Source organism: Gracilinanus agilis, chromosome 2 (genome assembly GCF_016433145.1).
Source record: "Gracilinanus agilis isolate LMUSP501 chromosome 2, AgileGrace, whole genome shotgun sequence".
Lineage (NCBI taxonomy): Eukaryota > Metazoa > Chordata > Mammalia > Didelphimorphia > Didelphidae > Gracilinanus > Gracilinanus agilis.
Window position 1 is genome coordinate 52155390 of NC_058131.1, and position 16588 is coordinate 52171977.

The window sequence follows — 16588 nt, forward strand, 5'->3', positions numbered from 1 at the left end:
TAAGTCTACCACAGGCTAAGAACTATGATGAAGGGCTCCCTCATGTTCAACCCCAAATCACTGCATATGTGAATAGAAGTAGCTTTACTTTGTTTTATCTTGCTCTAGAGCATGTACTTCCTTATTTTGGCCTTTTATCTTTTCACAATTAAGAGGAAGCTTTGCGGCTAGTACTCTTAAGAAGCTTCTTATGATCTTTAAAACATGGATTTTGTCCCCATTGCAGAAGAGTACCTACCCTCTATACCTGGGACAAGAACAAAGCTGACCAACAAGTTTCCCCTGGAAACTAAGGGAAGTCTCTTTGGCACATGATGTCCCCTTCTGATGTGGTCATCAGGCCGAATTAAAATGATTTTTATTATGCGTCCTAAATTTTGTTTTGAAAGCCCACTATTTTGTTATAATGCCTCATAAGTCACACTAGTGATGATATATTTGATAATGGCAATGGTTTCTAGTTAAAATAGCTCCATGATGATTCAAGATGATGGATAAATTTGAATAATTTGCAAATACCTGGTGATGGATTAGTTTTAAAAATACAGAATACAGAATGACAGGAAAAACCAATCTGAACTAGCTGAATTTAAATTTTATGGATTTTTAAATATAAGAAATGCAGCTTTAAATAATACTCTTACTTCAGGGAAAAAAACTATCCACAACTGGGATCTATAAAACAACTATAATGAGATGATAATGAATTAATTAATATATCAGTAGTATTTAATATTCTGTGGTAACCACTACAAATTTAGAACTGGACTGTTCTAAATGAATTTTAAGTAGAAATCCTGCCCATTCATTTTAGCTGTGATAATTTGCACATCCTGCCAACAAAATTCAAATAAATCTTATACAAAAAAGATGGTAATTAGAGTGAAAAAGAACAAACACATACGAGAAAGTTGAAGTCTAATTGTCATACTTACTCGGTAATTATGATATGGTTCAGTTTCTGTGTATTGCACTCTGAAGTTCTCATACTGCCCACCACGCCAAAACCGTTCTATCTCATAATCATAATAAGGATCGGAATAAGGTTCAAGTCTGAAAAAAAAAAAGGATTAAAAGTAAATTCTCCTTGTATAATGTAGGAAAAATCTGCATGCAACATTATGAATAAACACATATTTACTAAGAACCTATGTGCCTAATTGATTACAAACCTAATATGCCTGAAGTCTAACTGGAGAGATAAGAAACAGACATTCAAAATAATCAGATAAATAATAAAAGACTAGAATATAATACTGAGTTTCAATAGGGATGATAAGTACTAGAGCTAGAAAATGGGAACAACATGACTTGGTTATCAAGGAATGCTACTTCTTCTTTGGAATCCTTACTTTCTGTCCTATTAATAACTCTAAGGAGGGGCAAAGGATAGGCAAATAGGGTTAAATGACTTATCCAGGGACACAAGTAGGAAATGTTTGAGGACAGATTTGAACTAAGGTCCTCCTGACTCCAAGCCACGACGCCATTCAGCTGCCTCAAAGAAGGCTACTACAAAGTGGAATTTCAGATAAGTCATGACATAAATTGAGTAGAACCTTAAAAAAATTTTCCATGTATTTATCTGCTTGTTTTTTTTTTAGTTTTCAGCTCCAAATTCTTTTCCTCCTTCTAGCCCCTCCTCTACCCTTTGAGAAAGCAAGCTACATAATGATACCCATTATATATGTAAAGTCTTGCAAAACTTTAAAAAAACTTTTCATATTTTTTTAACATTTGTTTTTAAGTTTTCAGTCAATTGAATGGGGATCTTAAAGGATCTCTGATCCAGTAATCTTTATTTCCCTTTAAATCTGGGGATGGGGAGGATAAATGGGGAAAGAAAAGAACCTATCTCCTACTGTTCCTTAATGTTCTTATTCATTCTCATCATTATTTCATTTTCGATGACTCAGAAATCTGTATTGTGTTCTAACATTTTCCCAGAATTCCAGTCTTTTACTCTGCCACCCTGGATTGCCTCAGTAAACTAAGCTTGAAATTTTAAGAGTTTTGCCTCTTCCCCCTTTCATAATCTTTCCCCTAACACTGCCATCTAATTAGCTCCTGTCAAATACTGCTAATTTGACCATTTCTAGATCTTGAAAGTACAATCATCTTCTTTCTCTTCTCAAAGGAACCACTGTAACACAAGCTGGAATACAATCATCTCCTAATTGGGTCTATGGTGCCAAGCATTTTTACTTCTCTAATTTGCTCTTTTCACCAGTGCCCAGGCAAATACTTAGATCCTGGGCTTTGATCATGTTACTCATCTACTGAAATACAACCACAATCACTACCACTACAACTATAAAAACCTTTAGTGGATTCCCAAGTACAGTCACAAATCCTTTTATGATATTCTAGGACCTCACAAAATTTGGCACCAATCTAAGTTTCCAGATCTCTTTCATACCAGTAACATCCATTGGTGATATATAAGAAGGGAAAAAATGTGTCTTCTTCCTTCAAGATCCAACTAAGGAGTCAATCCATGAAGTTTCCCTTAATTCCTGTTCAGTTGTAAAAAATATCTCCCTCAAGGTCAGATTCATTCTTTTCTTCTGATCACATTCTGCCTCCCATTAGTTATTTCTATAGTATCTTCTGCTAGTTTGTCAACTCTTTTGAGAGCAGAGATAACTTTACATACTTCTCTTTATTTGAGAAGCAAATAGCACAATGCTTGGAACACAACACAACAATCTCTCATACTTGATGAAAAGAATCAAGAATTGGTATTGATGATAAAGTGCAGACAAAAATCTAGGAGAAATGAAGAATAACAAAATTTTTCTCAGCGAGAGGTCATAGGCAATGCCCTCAATGCCACTCTTTTTAAAAAAACAAACCCTTATCTTACATCTTAGAATCAATACCATGTATTGGTTCCAAGGCAGAAGAGTGGTAAGGACTAGGCAATGGAGTTAAGTGACTTGCTCAGGGTCACACAGCTAGGAAGTGTCTGAGGTCAGATTTAAACCTAGGACCTTCCATCTCTAGGTCTGACTCTCAATCCACTGAGTCACCCAGCTGCCCCCACCACACTTCTACCTTAGAATCAATAAACATATTGATTCTAAGATGGAGGGTAAGGATTAATAAAACACCCCCCCCCCAAAAAAACAACCTTTGATCAATCTTGGTTGAACTATCCATTATAGCAAATATAGCATTTATTTATGACAGTTTAACTTTTGCTCTTACTGTAATGCCTCTCCCAATCTGTTTTACATGCTTTCATTTGTGTCAATGGTGTCTGTTTTAAAAGCTATGGACTCCATGTACCATTTCTAATTAGTTTCAAATACCATCCACTATGCTTACAAAGAATTTTAATTTAATACAGACAATTTAGGCTAAGTATATAAGTGCATTTATTATTTTAAGGTAAAGCTAAACTATACTTCATTATGTTCAATACAAGGACAATAGATATAAGTTAGGATTATGATCTTATAGAAAAGAAATTCTTTACACTAAAATAAAATAAAAGAAAGTAAATAGTATTTAATTTTTGGAAAAGTAAATAGTATTTAATTTTTGGAAAAGTTTAAGGAAAAAAGAAATCATTTTCCTTTGCTCAAATTGTGTCAGAATGTTATTTCCCCTGTAGTTCTGAAAACAAAAACAAAAAACAAAGTTGAAAAACATCCACCTGAATTACTGTAACATCTTCCTGACAGATCTTCCAGTTCTACTCTTCTTTTATTCTAATAGATCTTTTATAACATTGGCTAAAATCAGCTTTCTTATGTTTAAATCTGGTCAGGTCACTACTTCGTTTAAATTTTCAATAGCTCTCTATAATCTATAGTAGGTAAAATTAAACAATTTCCCTCTGGCACTCATGGCAACTTATCTTTCCATCTTACTGCCTTTCTATCCTACCCCTGTGTACTCTGCTCTTGCCAAAATGAAACAACTTATGCCCTGCCAAAGAAGCACTAAGTCCTTTGCCTTTGCTCATACAACTTCCTCTGCTTGAAATGTTCTATTACCTACTCTGATTCATTTTTTAAAAGAACTCTTTACCTTCCATCTCGGAATCAATACTACCTATTGGTTCTAAAGAGTGGTAAAGGCTAGGCAATGAGAGTTACTTGCACAGGGTCACACAGTTAGAAAGTGTCGATTTGAGCTCAGGACCTCCCCATCCTTAAGCCTGGTTCTCAATCTACTCAGCCACCTAGTTGCCCCCTCTGATTCATTTTTGAAAGCCCAAGTAAAATTCTATTTCCTCCATAAAACTTTTCCTGACCATACTCCAACCCAGTAAAAAATCCAACAAATTTCTTTTTAGATCTCACATAGCACTTTACTTGGACCTCTAATGTATGTTCATCTAACAATTTTGTTAAATTTTATCTATAATTTTGCATAATATCTCAATTAGACTATAATTTTTACAAAGGCAGGTTACCTAGCTTTACAAATTTATATTTTACAAAAAGTTAAGAGCTTAATTCAACTAAAAAAACATTTATTATCATCTCCTTTGAAGAAGGCAGACATCCAAACACAAAGGGAAAAGTCTCTGACTTCAGGGAATTTACATTCTAATGGGGAGGGATACCACATTCACTCAAATAACTATTACCTGAAAAGGGAATAAACACTAATAAATAAGGAAATCATAAAAGGCTTCTCAAAGAAGGTGGCACCTGAATTGAGTCTTGAGTTAAGGATTGTAAGAGGTGAAAGTAATGAGAAAGTATATTTCAGGAAGATGGGAGGGTCTTTATAGAAGCATAGAGAAAGGAGAGGGAATGCCAAATTCAAAGGAGAGCATATATGTCTGACTGGAAAGATATGTGTGAAGGGAAGTACATGAAATAAAGCTGGAAAGGTAGGCGGGACCCAGACTATGAAGGGCTTTCAATGCCAAGCAAAGAGTTTATTACTTTATTCTTGAGGCAATAGAGTCACTAGAGACTCAAGCAAGGGAATGATGTGTGCTTTAGGAAAATTATTTTGGTAGCTTTGTGTAAGATAATTTGGAGAGGTGAGCACCTAGAAGCAGAGACCAAACAAGAGGCTGCTAAAATAATCCAGGCAAAAGGTGATGGGGGCCTAAAACAGGGTTGTTGCCATTTCTTTGGATAGGGTATGGCTATTACAAAAATCACAGAGGTAAAATAGATAAATCTTAATTAAGTCGATATGAAAAGTATGTGAGAATGAAGGGTTGAGGAGGTATTTAGATTTATAAACCAGGTTGATTAGGATGGTAGTGCCCTTCAGTAAAACTGGAAAGTTTGGGGGAGATTGCCTGTGTCTGTAACATTATCTTCCACTATTAATTTGCTAACCTTTGTCAGACAGGTTGAAAAAACATCAATTTAGATTGGTTCATTTAAATGAATAGTACTTTCTCCATTTCCAAAAGTAATTTTTAGAATTCTAAATTATTAAAAAAACAAACAAACCTATATGGCCTGAAGTTATCTGTTATTTATATTCTAGAGTGCTATGTCATATGTTCTCCTGGTCCTATTAGGAGTACATGTATAGATATTATAAGTTTCATTAATATGTATAAAGTACTTTATACACTGGAGACAACACAGTACAGAGCACTTGACTTGTAGTAAGGGGATCATGGAATTGTGGCTCCATCTCCTTTCTCCAGTGTGTGGCTTTAAGTAAGATGTTTGTCTCTGAACTCTAGAATCTTCATTCATAAAACAGGATAATTATATTAGTACCAATATATCTCACAGAGATGTTGTAGGGAAAGTATTTTTGTACCCTTAAAAGACTACAAAAATAAAAATAATTTATATTATTATTATTAAGAGCAGTTATGGGAAACATTTAACTAGAGGAAATAAGAGTACCTCTGCTCCATCATGCTTGGGAAGCTGATCATTAATAACAGAACAGACAAAGGAGTAATAGGTGAGGAGCTTTAAGACAATGGCTGTTCCACCACACGTCCGTTATATTTTTGTTCTGTTAAATACCTATCCTTCTACTTCTTTTGCCCATTTTCTTTTACGAATTATGTCCAGATTAAAGAACCAGTCTTTGGATATTTACTTCTTAGGAAATAAGTTGTTAGTAACTTTGAAGATCCTTCTCCCTACTGTATCATAAAGCAGGGGTAAACAATCTATAGTATACATTTTTTACAAAATGTATCCGGAAAAATTCCAACATAATAGCTTTTTTTATGAGCAAAATGCTTCATCTATGCAGGTCTTTAAAACTCTGCCAGTTTGACTTTGTGGGGTTATTCCTTTTTAGCAGTTTTGATTACGCCTTATCTGGTGAAGGTAATAGCTTATCACTCTCTTCTGAGAGCAAAAGGAGACCTAAGCAACACTTTCTTTTATTCATTCAACAGAGTACCTAAGAACCTACTCTGTAACAAGGCATAAATAAGAGTTTCACTTCCATCTTTGTCTCAGCCATTAAAAGGGCAAAAATAGGATGTTGGTAATGGCACTGAGTTTTCTTTGAATATAGACTATTAAGGGATATTCAGAGGTCATGTTTGCATGTATTATCATCCAATTAAAAATATATAAAAGAAATCAAAAGTCAAAGGTATAGGACTGAATCATAGACAAATATCTATCAGTTCCAGTCCTAAGTTTTTATTTTTAAATTCATGAACATGATTTATGATGAGTTTTACCATGACCAAAAGTAAAAAGTGACTAACTACAACTGTGATATGCTGATAAATCAACGTGGATAGTTAAAAGCATTTTAGTTTATGCCAAGTAAGTAGAATAAATGATACTCCTGGTTAGAAACCTGGCTTTAAGGCGTTTTTATGGCTGAAAGGTGATACAATTAATAAACTTACCTTGTAAACCCACTAGACTCCAGAAAGAGCTTTTTGCTGCCAAAAGCATGCACCCATAATCAAAGTTTCTAGCAACATGGTGAGGAAAAACAAAGGCAGCAGTGTGGGTTGGCAGTGGATTCTGTAATCCAACCTCAGAGTCAAGGCTCACTGTACCTTCTGTGTTTTTATGTCAAGCTCTACAGATTTCCCATTTCCTGATGTGCCCATGCAGGGCTAAGGAAAGCATAAAGGAGCAAGACTTTTGAAACTACTATAAGAAACTCAAACTCTTTGGGGTACAGCAGATGACTTGCCAAGGGGACCCAAAGCTCAAGTAATTACTTAACAAAATCTGAATAAAAGAAAAGCCAAATGCTAATATAAATCCAGAAGTTGTTTCAAAGATGCCAACCATATTACACTGGAACAAAGTTAATATGCTCCAGGTCACCACAATGTATCTCCTCTTGCTCAGATCTTGACAAAGAAGAGAAGCAACTCCTTCTCCATATAACTACCTAAAACTTCTGAAACTAACGGAAAGATGTGTTGGCATTTCCCTCCCACAAATCACTAGAGAAAAATGGTGCCATTTCTTACGCTGTATCTCTGACATCTCTAGTAATCCGATAATTCCATTCTCTGAAAAATTCATTTTCTTTGTCAAATTCCCGTTCATCTTCTCCAATGGTCACTGTAAACCTTTTTTCTTCAAAATCAGGTTCCTGCTCTTTTCGAATGGTTGCCTTTTTTAATACCTACAATTGCAAGAATAAAACAACATATAAATCACTTACAAACAAAATACTATCACAATAACTGAGGAGAAGGGGGAAGGGGAAAAATTAGTATTCACCTATATTCTGGTTTGGCATTTAGCACTCCCAGAGACCCTAAATGGGAAGGATGCTAAAATTAACACAGCTGCATGATGGTGGAGATATTTTTAAAAAATGATGCCATTAGCTTTATGGGAAAAAAAAAATCAAAGCACAGAAAAGTATCCAACAAAATCACAAATCTCTGGGACTCAGTTTTTTTATTTGTAAAATGAGGAGTTTAGAATAGATCTTAAAAGACCTTTCTAGTCCTATATCTAATGATTCTAAATGCTACTGGTTTTTAGAGTAAACAGAATAAGCAAATCAAGTTCTTCATTAAACCACTGGAATTGCATTCAGCCTTTAAGCCAAGCCCATCAAAGATAGTCACAGATTTAACTCATATTCCAACAGGCAGAGATCCTATCATTATCACAAATAATTTTGGGGCTGAGCCATGAAACCAAAAATATTCAAGCAGCCAAAAGCATGAAGGTGAAAAAAGAGGTAGAATGGGACAAATGGTTCATTAAAAAAAAAAGAGCGAAGGCTTAACCATTCAAAGCAATTGCTAAGTGTCAACATCATTATTAAGGTCACTCAAGATTTTAAAAGGTGAGGAGGGAAGGAATAGGGGTGAGAAGGAAAAATGTGTTGGCTAATTTGCTCATCATTGAGTTTTTCCAGAGGACACATCAAAGTAAAGGGGATAACATTTTATCTATACAGAAATTGTGAAGAATGGAACTTGAGTAAGGCTATGTCCATAAACTTTTAGGTCAAGTATACTTTGTGGGATTTTCTCTATTAACAAATTTGATTTAAAGACAGGTTAAGTTTTCTAATATAGTATACTTGCAAAATGCACCTGACAATGGCTGGATCTGGTTTTAATACTGATCAAATATAAAATCAATAATAACATTTATCTAATGTCTTTTAAGTTTACCAAGCACTTTCTTTCCAACCTTATGAGACAATTCTGTCATGGTTTCCACTTTATAGATGGGGAAACTGAGGCATAACAGAGATACAGTGACTTGTTCATGGTCAGCAGCACAGCTGATGTTAGAACCAAGACTCAGATATTTTGATTTAAAAACAGTTGTTATTGCTACTATATCGGGTTGCCTTTAAAATAATAAGTAGATCTTCTAGTCTCCTCTTTAATTCAGGCTGTAATATGTCCTTCCCAGGGGATGGGCCCATATGAAGAAGTCCATAAACTTAGAGATGTACTATTCATTAATGTCTTTCTTTTAAAAAAAGTAATAAAGATATAATTAGGAATATAGTATTTAGAACTAGGAAGATGCTTCAAGATCATCTAGTCCAATCCCATATTTTATAGATGAGTAAACTGAAGCCTAAAGAGGGGAGGGAAATGACAAACAGGTAGTAAGCAGCAGAAGCAGGATTCGAACCCAGGTCCTCTGACTCCAAATTCGGATAGCATGAGTCCACAGAAGTGTGAAAATAATTCCCAGTGGCTTTACTGTGTTTCATTTCATTCTCTCTGGATCAGATAAATGCTAATAATGAATTTTAGGCAATGAAGACTGTATTTTTCTTTTCAGGTTTTCTGCTGTCCTTTTACCTCCTTTGCATGCCGGAGTCCTCTCTCCCAGGCACTCTCTGTTGGGGGTTCTGGAGGTGGTGGAGGCAGAATTTCATCAACAACTGGTCCACCCTATTAAAAGATTAGCCCCAAAATTAAACTTTTACTGGATGTTAGGAAGTGGAAATGACAAATATAACCTTAAGACTTCCAAGTTTCATTACAGCAACCTGGATAAATCAGAAAATGTTGAGGATCACTGACCACATGTAGAAAACATACATTTGGAAAACATAATATCTGAAGCTGCAAAAAATGTCTTCTTACAACTAAAGAAGTCATCAGATTTAAGTTTAAAGACACTAACAAATATCAGCATTTCTTATTCAGCCAGTATCAAAACAATATTTTAAGTATGAAATGTAACCCCCTCCCCAACCACAAATCTACAAAGCTTTAATGAAAAGAGTTCATACCCAAGGATTGGCAGGCATCAATGGATGAGGTCCAACAGGTGGTGCACCATTGGGTGGAAAAGGGTCTGGTTTTGTGATCAAAGAATAGTTTCCTTTGTCATTCACTCCAGGATGGATAAATCTACAATTCATTCCCCATGTACAGTGACCTATAAAAATATAAAATCTGGTAAGAATTTGTCCACGGCTATTTTTAAAAATCCTATTACTAAAAGATCTACATAGGATAAAGTAATTCAAGATACAGCATTTCATAAAATTAAAAAACACAGACAATAATATTCCTTTCTTTTTAAAGTATATCAGAGCAAAAACTGATTTTCCTGCAAAGAATTACAGATACTACTATGAACTTTCAACTGAAACAGCACAATTAGCTCAGACATCTGTCTTTTTTAAAAAACAAATTTAAATTCTTACAAACTAACTTTAATCATCAATTTGGTCTGAAGAATAAAAAATATTCATTAAATAAGCGGCTAACGATTATTAAAGAAGGACTGAATTACACATGTAAAAAATTGAGCACATGAACAATACATTAGATATTATACTTTTAATATGGGCAGTCAAGAGCAACAAGCACTTATTAAGTGCTAGACACTATGCTAAGATGCTATGGGCAGTGGAGAGAAGAGCGGAAAAAAAATAAGAGACATATACCCTTCCCAAAGGGAAACCAAGAAGAAAAGGAAATGAGGATCTACCTATATGTAATAATATGGATAAAGGTACCCTATCTCTCCTACTTCAGCATAGTTCTAGGCATATCTATGACTATCAGCTTCTGCAAGTTATAAGAAGGATAACAAGAATAAAGATGGCCCTGAAGCAGAAAAGCAAAATGATTTGTGTAAGTGGCTTGTAATAGTAAAAACCAGCACAGGAGTTAAAAAGAAAGAAAGGAAAATACTACTTTATCTGTGAATCAGAAACAACAAAAAAAAAATCAAAGAAGTGTAATGTAAGCTTCTACTCTGGTGAAAAAGAGTCAAACTCCCCTACAAATAGAGACAGACTATAGGAAAAAAGTGGCCAGACCTCAGTCGCATTGTAGCACTGATTTTAACACTCTAGACTTCTTAAACAGTAAGTAGTATAGATCCTATCTAAGAATTATTTTTTAATAATATACAAAAAAAAAATCAGAAACAACTTAAGCAGTTCACTTTTTAAAAAAATAAAGAAAAAAACAAACCACCAAACCCTACCAATATTTTAAGTAGCTACAACACTTGGCAATATTTCTTATGATAATAGTATATCACATAATTCCCTATCAATCTAATATTTTTCAAATGCTTAAAAATGTAAACTAGAATTTAAACCAGTTTTTCTTTGATTCTTTGGTGCACCTGCACTTAATTTGGGTAACTCTTGTCTCCATTTCCCACTTTTCCTCCATTAAGCCTGAACAAGCAAGAGTTGATTTTCATAAAACATCAAGTAAGAAATCAAAATAATTATAGAAATTGCTAAAATAAAACTACATATTTTCATGTCCTGTTGTTTAGTTATATTTGATAGTAAACAGATAACATTATATAAATAAGCATATACTTCTAAGCTTTCCCCAACAATTTCCCCTCCAGTTTCCATTCTTTCAATGTTTAATAGGAAGATACTTTAATATTCAGAGATTCTGAAATTTTTAAGAGTGCATAGGGTAAAGCTTAAGAAATAAATCAATTCTATGCCTATGCTTTACGTTTATATAACCAATGTATGCTTTAAACACAAAGAAGAAAGAAAAACTAAACCAGCAATGGTGGAAACATAGAAGAGAACCAATATAATGAAGGAGATTGGTCCACAATCTATAAGGAGAATGAATTAGAAGCTTAAAATATGAAAACAGGCTATTTTGTTAACCTTTACTTCCAATGGTAATTTATAAAACTAAATAATTACTTCATAGAACTACACTAACTAGTTTGATCAGAAACTACAGAATTTATTTGAGTAACTGGGCAAGTAACTAGACTTGATCTCTGAAGTTCCTTTCTGTCCTTTATGTCATAATCCCATATGATTCTTGCATATGCATTTTTAGGAAATGCAGTTTTCTAGATGATTGAACTTACTCTTTTTAAGAAATAAATTTCAGTCATTTATCTTTTTAAAACACATCATAGGGGGCAGCTAGGTGGCTCCGTGGACTGAGAGTCCGGCCCAGAGACAGGAGGTCCTGGGTTTAAATCTGGCCTCAGATACTTCCTAGCTATGTGACCCTTGGCAAGTCACTTAACCCCCATTGCCTGGTCCTTACCACTCTTTTGCCTTGGAATCAATATTGATTCCAAGACAGAAGGTAAGGGTTAAAACAACAACAACAACAAAAAACCCACATTATATACTTCCTAGTCTTCTTAAACCGAGTGCATATAATTCTTTTCTTGATAACTCAGGCCACCATTATAAATATCAATCATTGTTTTGTGCTATAATACCTTTAGAAACTATTGAGTTGTATAGGATTATTCTATGACTCTACACTAAGTAGTCCCAGACTTCTAAATGCTTTTATATGGGTATCCTAAAGCTGACACAGGATGCCACTTCTTCCTAAATGAGTTGCTATTCACCTACCTTAGCTTACACACAATTTTCTGATCTGATGTGTAAGGATTTCTCAACAATTACTGACTCCTCACTCAAACGCAATTTTCTCTTATATATTTGTATGATGGATAGTTGATCCTGCCAGGAAATAAGACTTCCATAACAGCCAGAGGACAGGGGATAATACTATATCAAACATGAATAGGATACAGCATTATTTTTTTTAACCCTTACCTTCTCTCTCAGAATCAATACTGTGAATTGGTTCAAAGACAGAAGAGCAGTAAGGGGTAGGCAATGGGGGGTAAGTGACTTGGATTTGCTGAGGGTAATGCAGCTAGGAAATGTCTGAAGGTAGATTTGAACCTAGGACCTCTGCCTGGCTCTTAATCCACTAAGTCACCAAGCTACTCCTACAGCATTATTTTAAACTAATTAGCTGCTTAGGAGAGAATTTTGTATTGGACAAAGATGAAAGGAAGAAGATATATCCTATAGATTAATCCTCTGCATTAAGTGATTTTTAAGTTTAAGTTGAGTGGGCAGCTAGGTGGCTCAGTAGATTGAGAAACAAGCCTGTAGACAGGAGATCCTGGGTTTGAATTTGGACTCAGATACTTCCTACCCGTGTGCTCCTGGGCCCTATTGCCTAATTAATAAACCCCAATTGCCTAAGCCTTATCATTATCACTCTTCTCCCTTGGAACTGATACTGAGCATTGATTCTAAGAGATAAGGCAAGGGTTTAAAGAAGAGACTAGTCAGTGAGAAGTCATTTCAGAGGAAAGAGCAGAGAATCAGAATTTTAGAATTGGAAAGGAGTTTAAACACCTTCTAGTTCTATCACCCATTATGATTCCAAAGTTTTCTTTGGAACAATTTTCTTATTAAAAATTCTTAAGCAGGGGCAGTTGGGTGGCTCAGTGGATTGAGAGCAAGGCCCAGAGATAGGAGGTCCTAGATTAAAATCTGGCCTCAGAAATGTCCCAGTTGTGTGACCCTGGGCAAGTCAATTAATCCCCATTGCCTACCCCTTACCAATCTTCTGCCATAGAACCAATACACAGTATTGATTCTAAGATGGAAGGTAAGAGTTTAAAAAAAATTCTTAAGCTACGTACATGTTATTATAGTCCATTTCGCATCCTCCACATGCCAGAGACTGATCAAATTAAATCATGACATGTCTATTTAATCTGGAGATAACAATTAGATCAAAATCAAAATGCTATTTACAATTAGGTAAATTTGAACTTGGATCTTAGGAACAGAGGATAGAGATAAGAATGTCTGGAATTAACCAATGCAAAAAAAAGAGGGCCAAGACAGTAGGCTGAAATGAGTGGAAGAGAAAAACATAAAACTACAAACTTAGTAGGGAACAATAAATAAGATCATAGCAGAGAAAACAAAAGGAACAGGATATGCCAAGCCTGCTAAACAAATTCATTTCAAATTCATACTTCACATTTGAGTTTCTGAATCATGAATGAAAAGCCTATCCATATTAAAAACAAAATGAAAAAACAACTAAAAACGACACACACAAATCCAAACCAAAAATCTCTTCCCATATAGTATCTTAAAGCAAATTTCAAGGTAAAAAATAAAAGATAAAAAGAAGAAAACAGGTATTAAGTCCAGATTTTAAAGATTAAGATCTTATCAAACTTCCACCTGATGTTCCACCTAGAGTCATACTGTTCAATTCATAGAGAAGAGATATCACCGTTTCTTTCTGAGGGCTGCTCCGCTTGGAAATCCATGCCGAGAATGTTTCTGTTGCATCCTGTTGAAAGGGGGAACCCACCTTACAGAGGTGGGACATGATCAAAGAGAGTACCTTAAGAATCTGGCCTTGTAAAGGGGGCCTTATTCACCTTTCCTTATGAAAAGCAATTTTTTTAAATAAAAAAATTCCAAATAAGGTCCTGGGGCTATAATCACTTATATATAGTCAATTGTATAGTGATTACTATATAATCACTCATTGTACAATCACTTATATTGTCAATGATCATTCAAGATCTCATGGGGAGTGGGGTGTAGCATCAAGACACAAAAGAGTATAAAAAGCATCATAGCATGGACCCCTGAGAATATCATTATATATTAAGGTTCCAGTGTACTCAACACTGTCCTATTCTCAATAAAGACTAAACATCACCTTTAATTCCTTGGGGATGCAGTAGGCTTTTTAAAAATATTATTTTCAAGCTACCTGAATTCATATACAATTACCTTTCATGAAGAATCGGCAGGTGGGACGAGGCCTCACCTTCCTATCACTAGGATCCTTCACTTCTCCTTCTTCCAGATCATCATCCTGAAATAGAAAACAAGATAAAGTAGTAGGAATCCCAATAACAAAAGATCTTTTCACAACAAAGCAGGGAGAGAGAAACTTGACAACAAGGAACCACTGTCACTAAGCTAGATATGTAAAAAGCAGTGCTGTAAACTGTGGCTATTTTCTTTTTAGTAATCATGAATAAGAAGTAGGCTGGCCAGGAGTCAGGAAGACCTGCTTCAGACACATACCAGCTATGTGACAATGGACAAATCACTTAATCTTTCAGGGCCCCAAGGCACTCTCTAAGAACTACTGACATTACAGACAAGTTGTAATGTACTAGTAAGAGAGTTTCTGATATTCACTTGAGAATGCCAGGTTCAGATTAAAAAAAAAAATCCATCCATCCATCCTCCTCACCTCCCACTAGGTAATTTAAATGTGTAAGGGATGAGCAAATAACTAGCAAGTTTTTTTATTTTACAATTACATCTCCATTTAAGGTTTGCACAGCACTGTTCTCACAACTCTGGGGTAGACAGTACAAGTATCATTATTTCTATGAGTTTAATTGGTAATGGGAAACATTTAAAAGCATAAACATTTTATATTGTTTGATTCTTAATTACATAACACAGTATGCTGTGGCATATTACTAATGAAAAACTGAGAGTGACAAACAGAGTAAAAGCCATTATCCACAACATGCATGAGAAGAAAAGGAGGCTGGCCCTTTATAAGGAGAATGAAAGTTAGATAGAAGCATAAATCGCCTGGAAAATGCCTTTTACATGTTTACAGCATGAGATATTATTTGTGAAGTGTCTGGCACATACAGGTACTTAGTAAATGTTTGTCCCTCTGGACCCTAACACTTCCCTCCCCTAAAGTTAGGCAGATCATCTATGGAGGATTTATGGAAAGACTAAACAAGACAGAAGAATAATTTGGGATGAGAGAATTTGGATGAACTGCTATTTGTTATCAATGAAAATATCTACACTGATGAGAATACATGAATAGAAACAGCTGTACTAATTAATTTATCCTGAAAATAAAACATCCCCTACTCTACTAAGAAGAACTTATGTCAAGTAAATAATATTAATTTGTCTTATTATTTACTCTTGTGCAGAATTATTTTTCAACTCAGTAAAAAATGTATGGTTTGATAAATATATTTTCTAAGAGTTCATTTTTAAGTACATCAGTTTTGAGAAGATTACGAAAACCTTATTTCAACCATTCAAATGAAAGATTTCTAAGAATAATGTTCCCTTTAATTTTTATGGAAACATCAAGTTCATACTATGTCACAGCAATTTAAAGCCCATTTCTCCTCCCATTTTCCATTTAACTCCTTAAAAAAAAAGATTCCGTTCCCCTCCCCCCCCCCGACTGTGATCATCACACCAAAACCCTGGTGGAGCCATTTAATGTCAAAATCAATCTAAAAATAATTAGGCAATGAGGACGAACAATGTTGAAAAATTCTCAATAGCTTCCTTTCAGAAACTGTAACAAAGTCAATACATTTAAATTATAAAAGGTGACCTTGAAAATAGATTCCATTTTCCCTTTCTTCCTATATGAGAAATTCCTTTAGAAAGGATCATAGCCATTCCACTCTTCCTGTTAGGCTTAGAAGGTCAAGCATAGAAAATAAAATTATAGACAGTTGGATGGCATAGTAGATAGTCGGGCCTGGAGTCAAGAAGATCTGAGTTCAAAGGTGGGTTAATCTTTATTAGCAGTGTGCTCCATGGGCAAGTCATTCTGCTTGTCTCAGTTTCCTCAACTGTAAAATGGAGATCATAATAGCATCAACCTCATAGGATTATTGTGAGAATCAAATAAGATATTTGTAAAAACACTCAGCAGAGTACTACATGCAAATTCTCTGTATATACACATATGTATATATGTATAGACAAAAAATTTTTATAATTTTATTGGATTATATATATAGCTATTATGATTGGACAATAATTTCCAGAAATAAGAGCATATGACAAATACTATTAATATCATTAAGAAGTAAAATGGAAATTCTAATGAGATTAAAAAATGCAGTAT

General features: G+C 34.7%; 1 protein-coding gene across 4 annotated transcripts in view; it reads right to left on the bottom strand.

Moving 5' to 3' along the window:
• The window catches only part of ZC3H18 (zinc finger CCCH-type containing 18), a 95182-nt gene that overhangs the window by 62409 nt on the left and 16185 nt on the right, over nt 1-16588 (bottom strand). For 2 of the 4 annotated variants that reach the window (XM_044663183.1, XM_044663184.1), the window contains 6 exons: nt 14461-14545; nt 13949-14029; nt 9658-9806; nt 9221-9313; nt 7403-7560; nt 936-1053 (listed from right to left, as the gene is read on the bottom strand). In XM_044663183.1, the coding sequence (XP_044519118.1) occupies nt 936-1053; nt 7403-7560; nt 9221-9313; nt 9658-9806; nt 13949-14029; nt 14461-14545 (684 nt within the window). The remainder of the gene's footprint in view (nt 1-935; nt 1054-7402; nt 7561-9220; nt 9314-9657; nt 9807-13948; nt 14030-14460; nt 14546-16588) is intronic. The other 2 variants (XM_044663185.1, XM_044663186.1) reach the window with 2 other exon arrangements.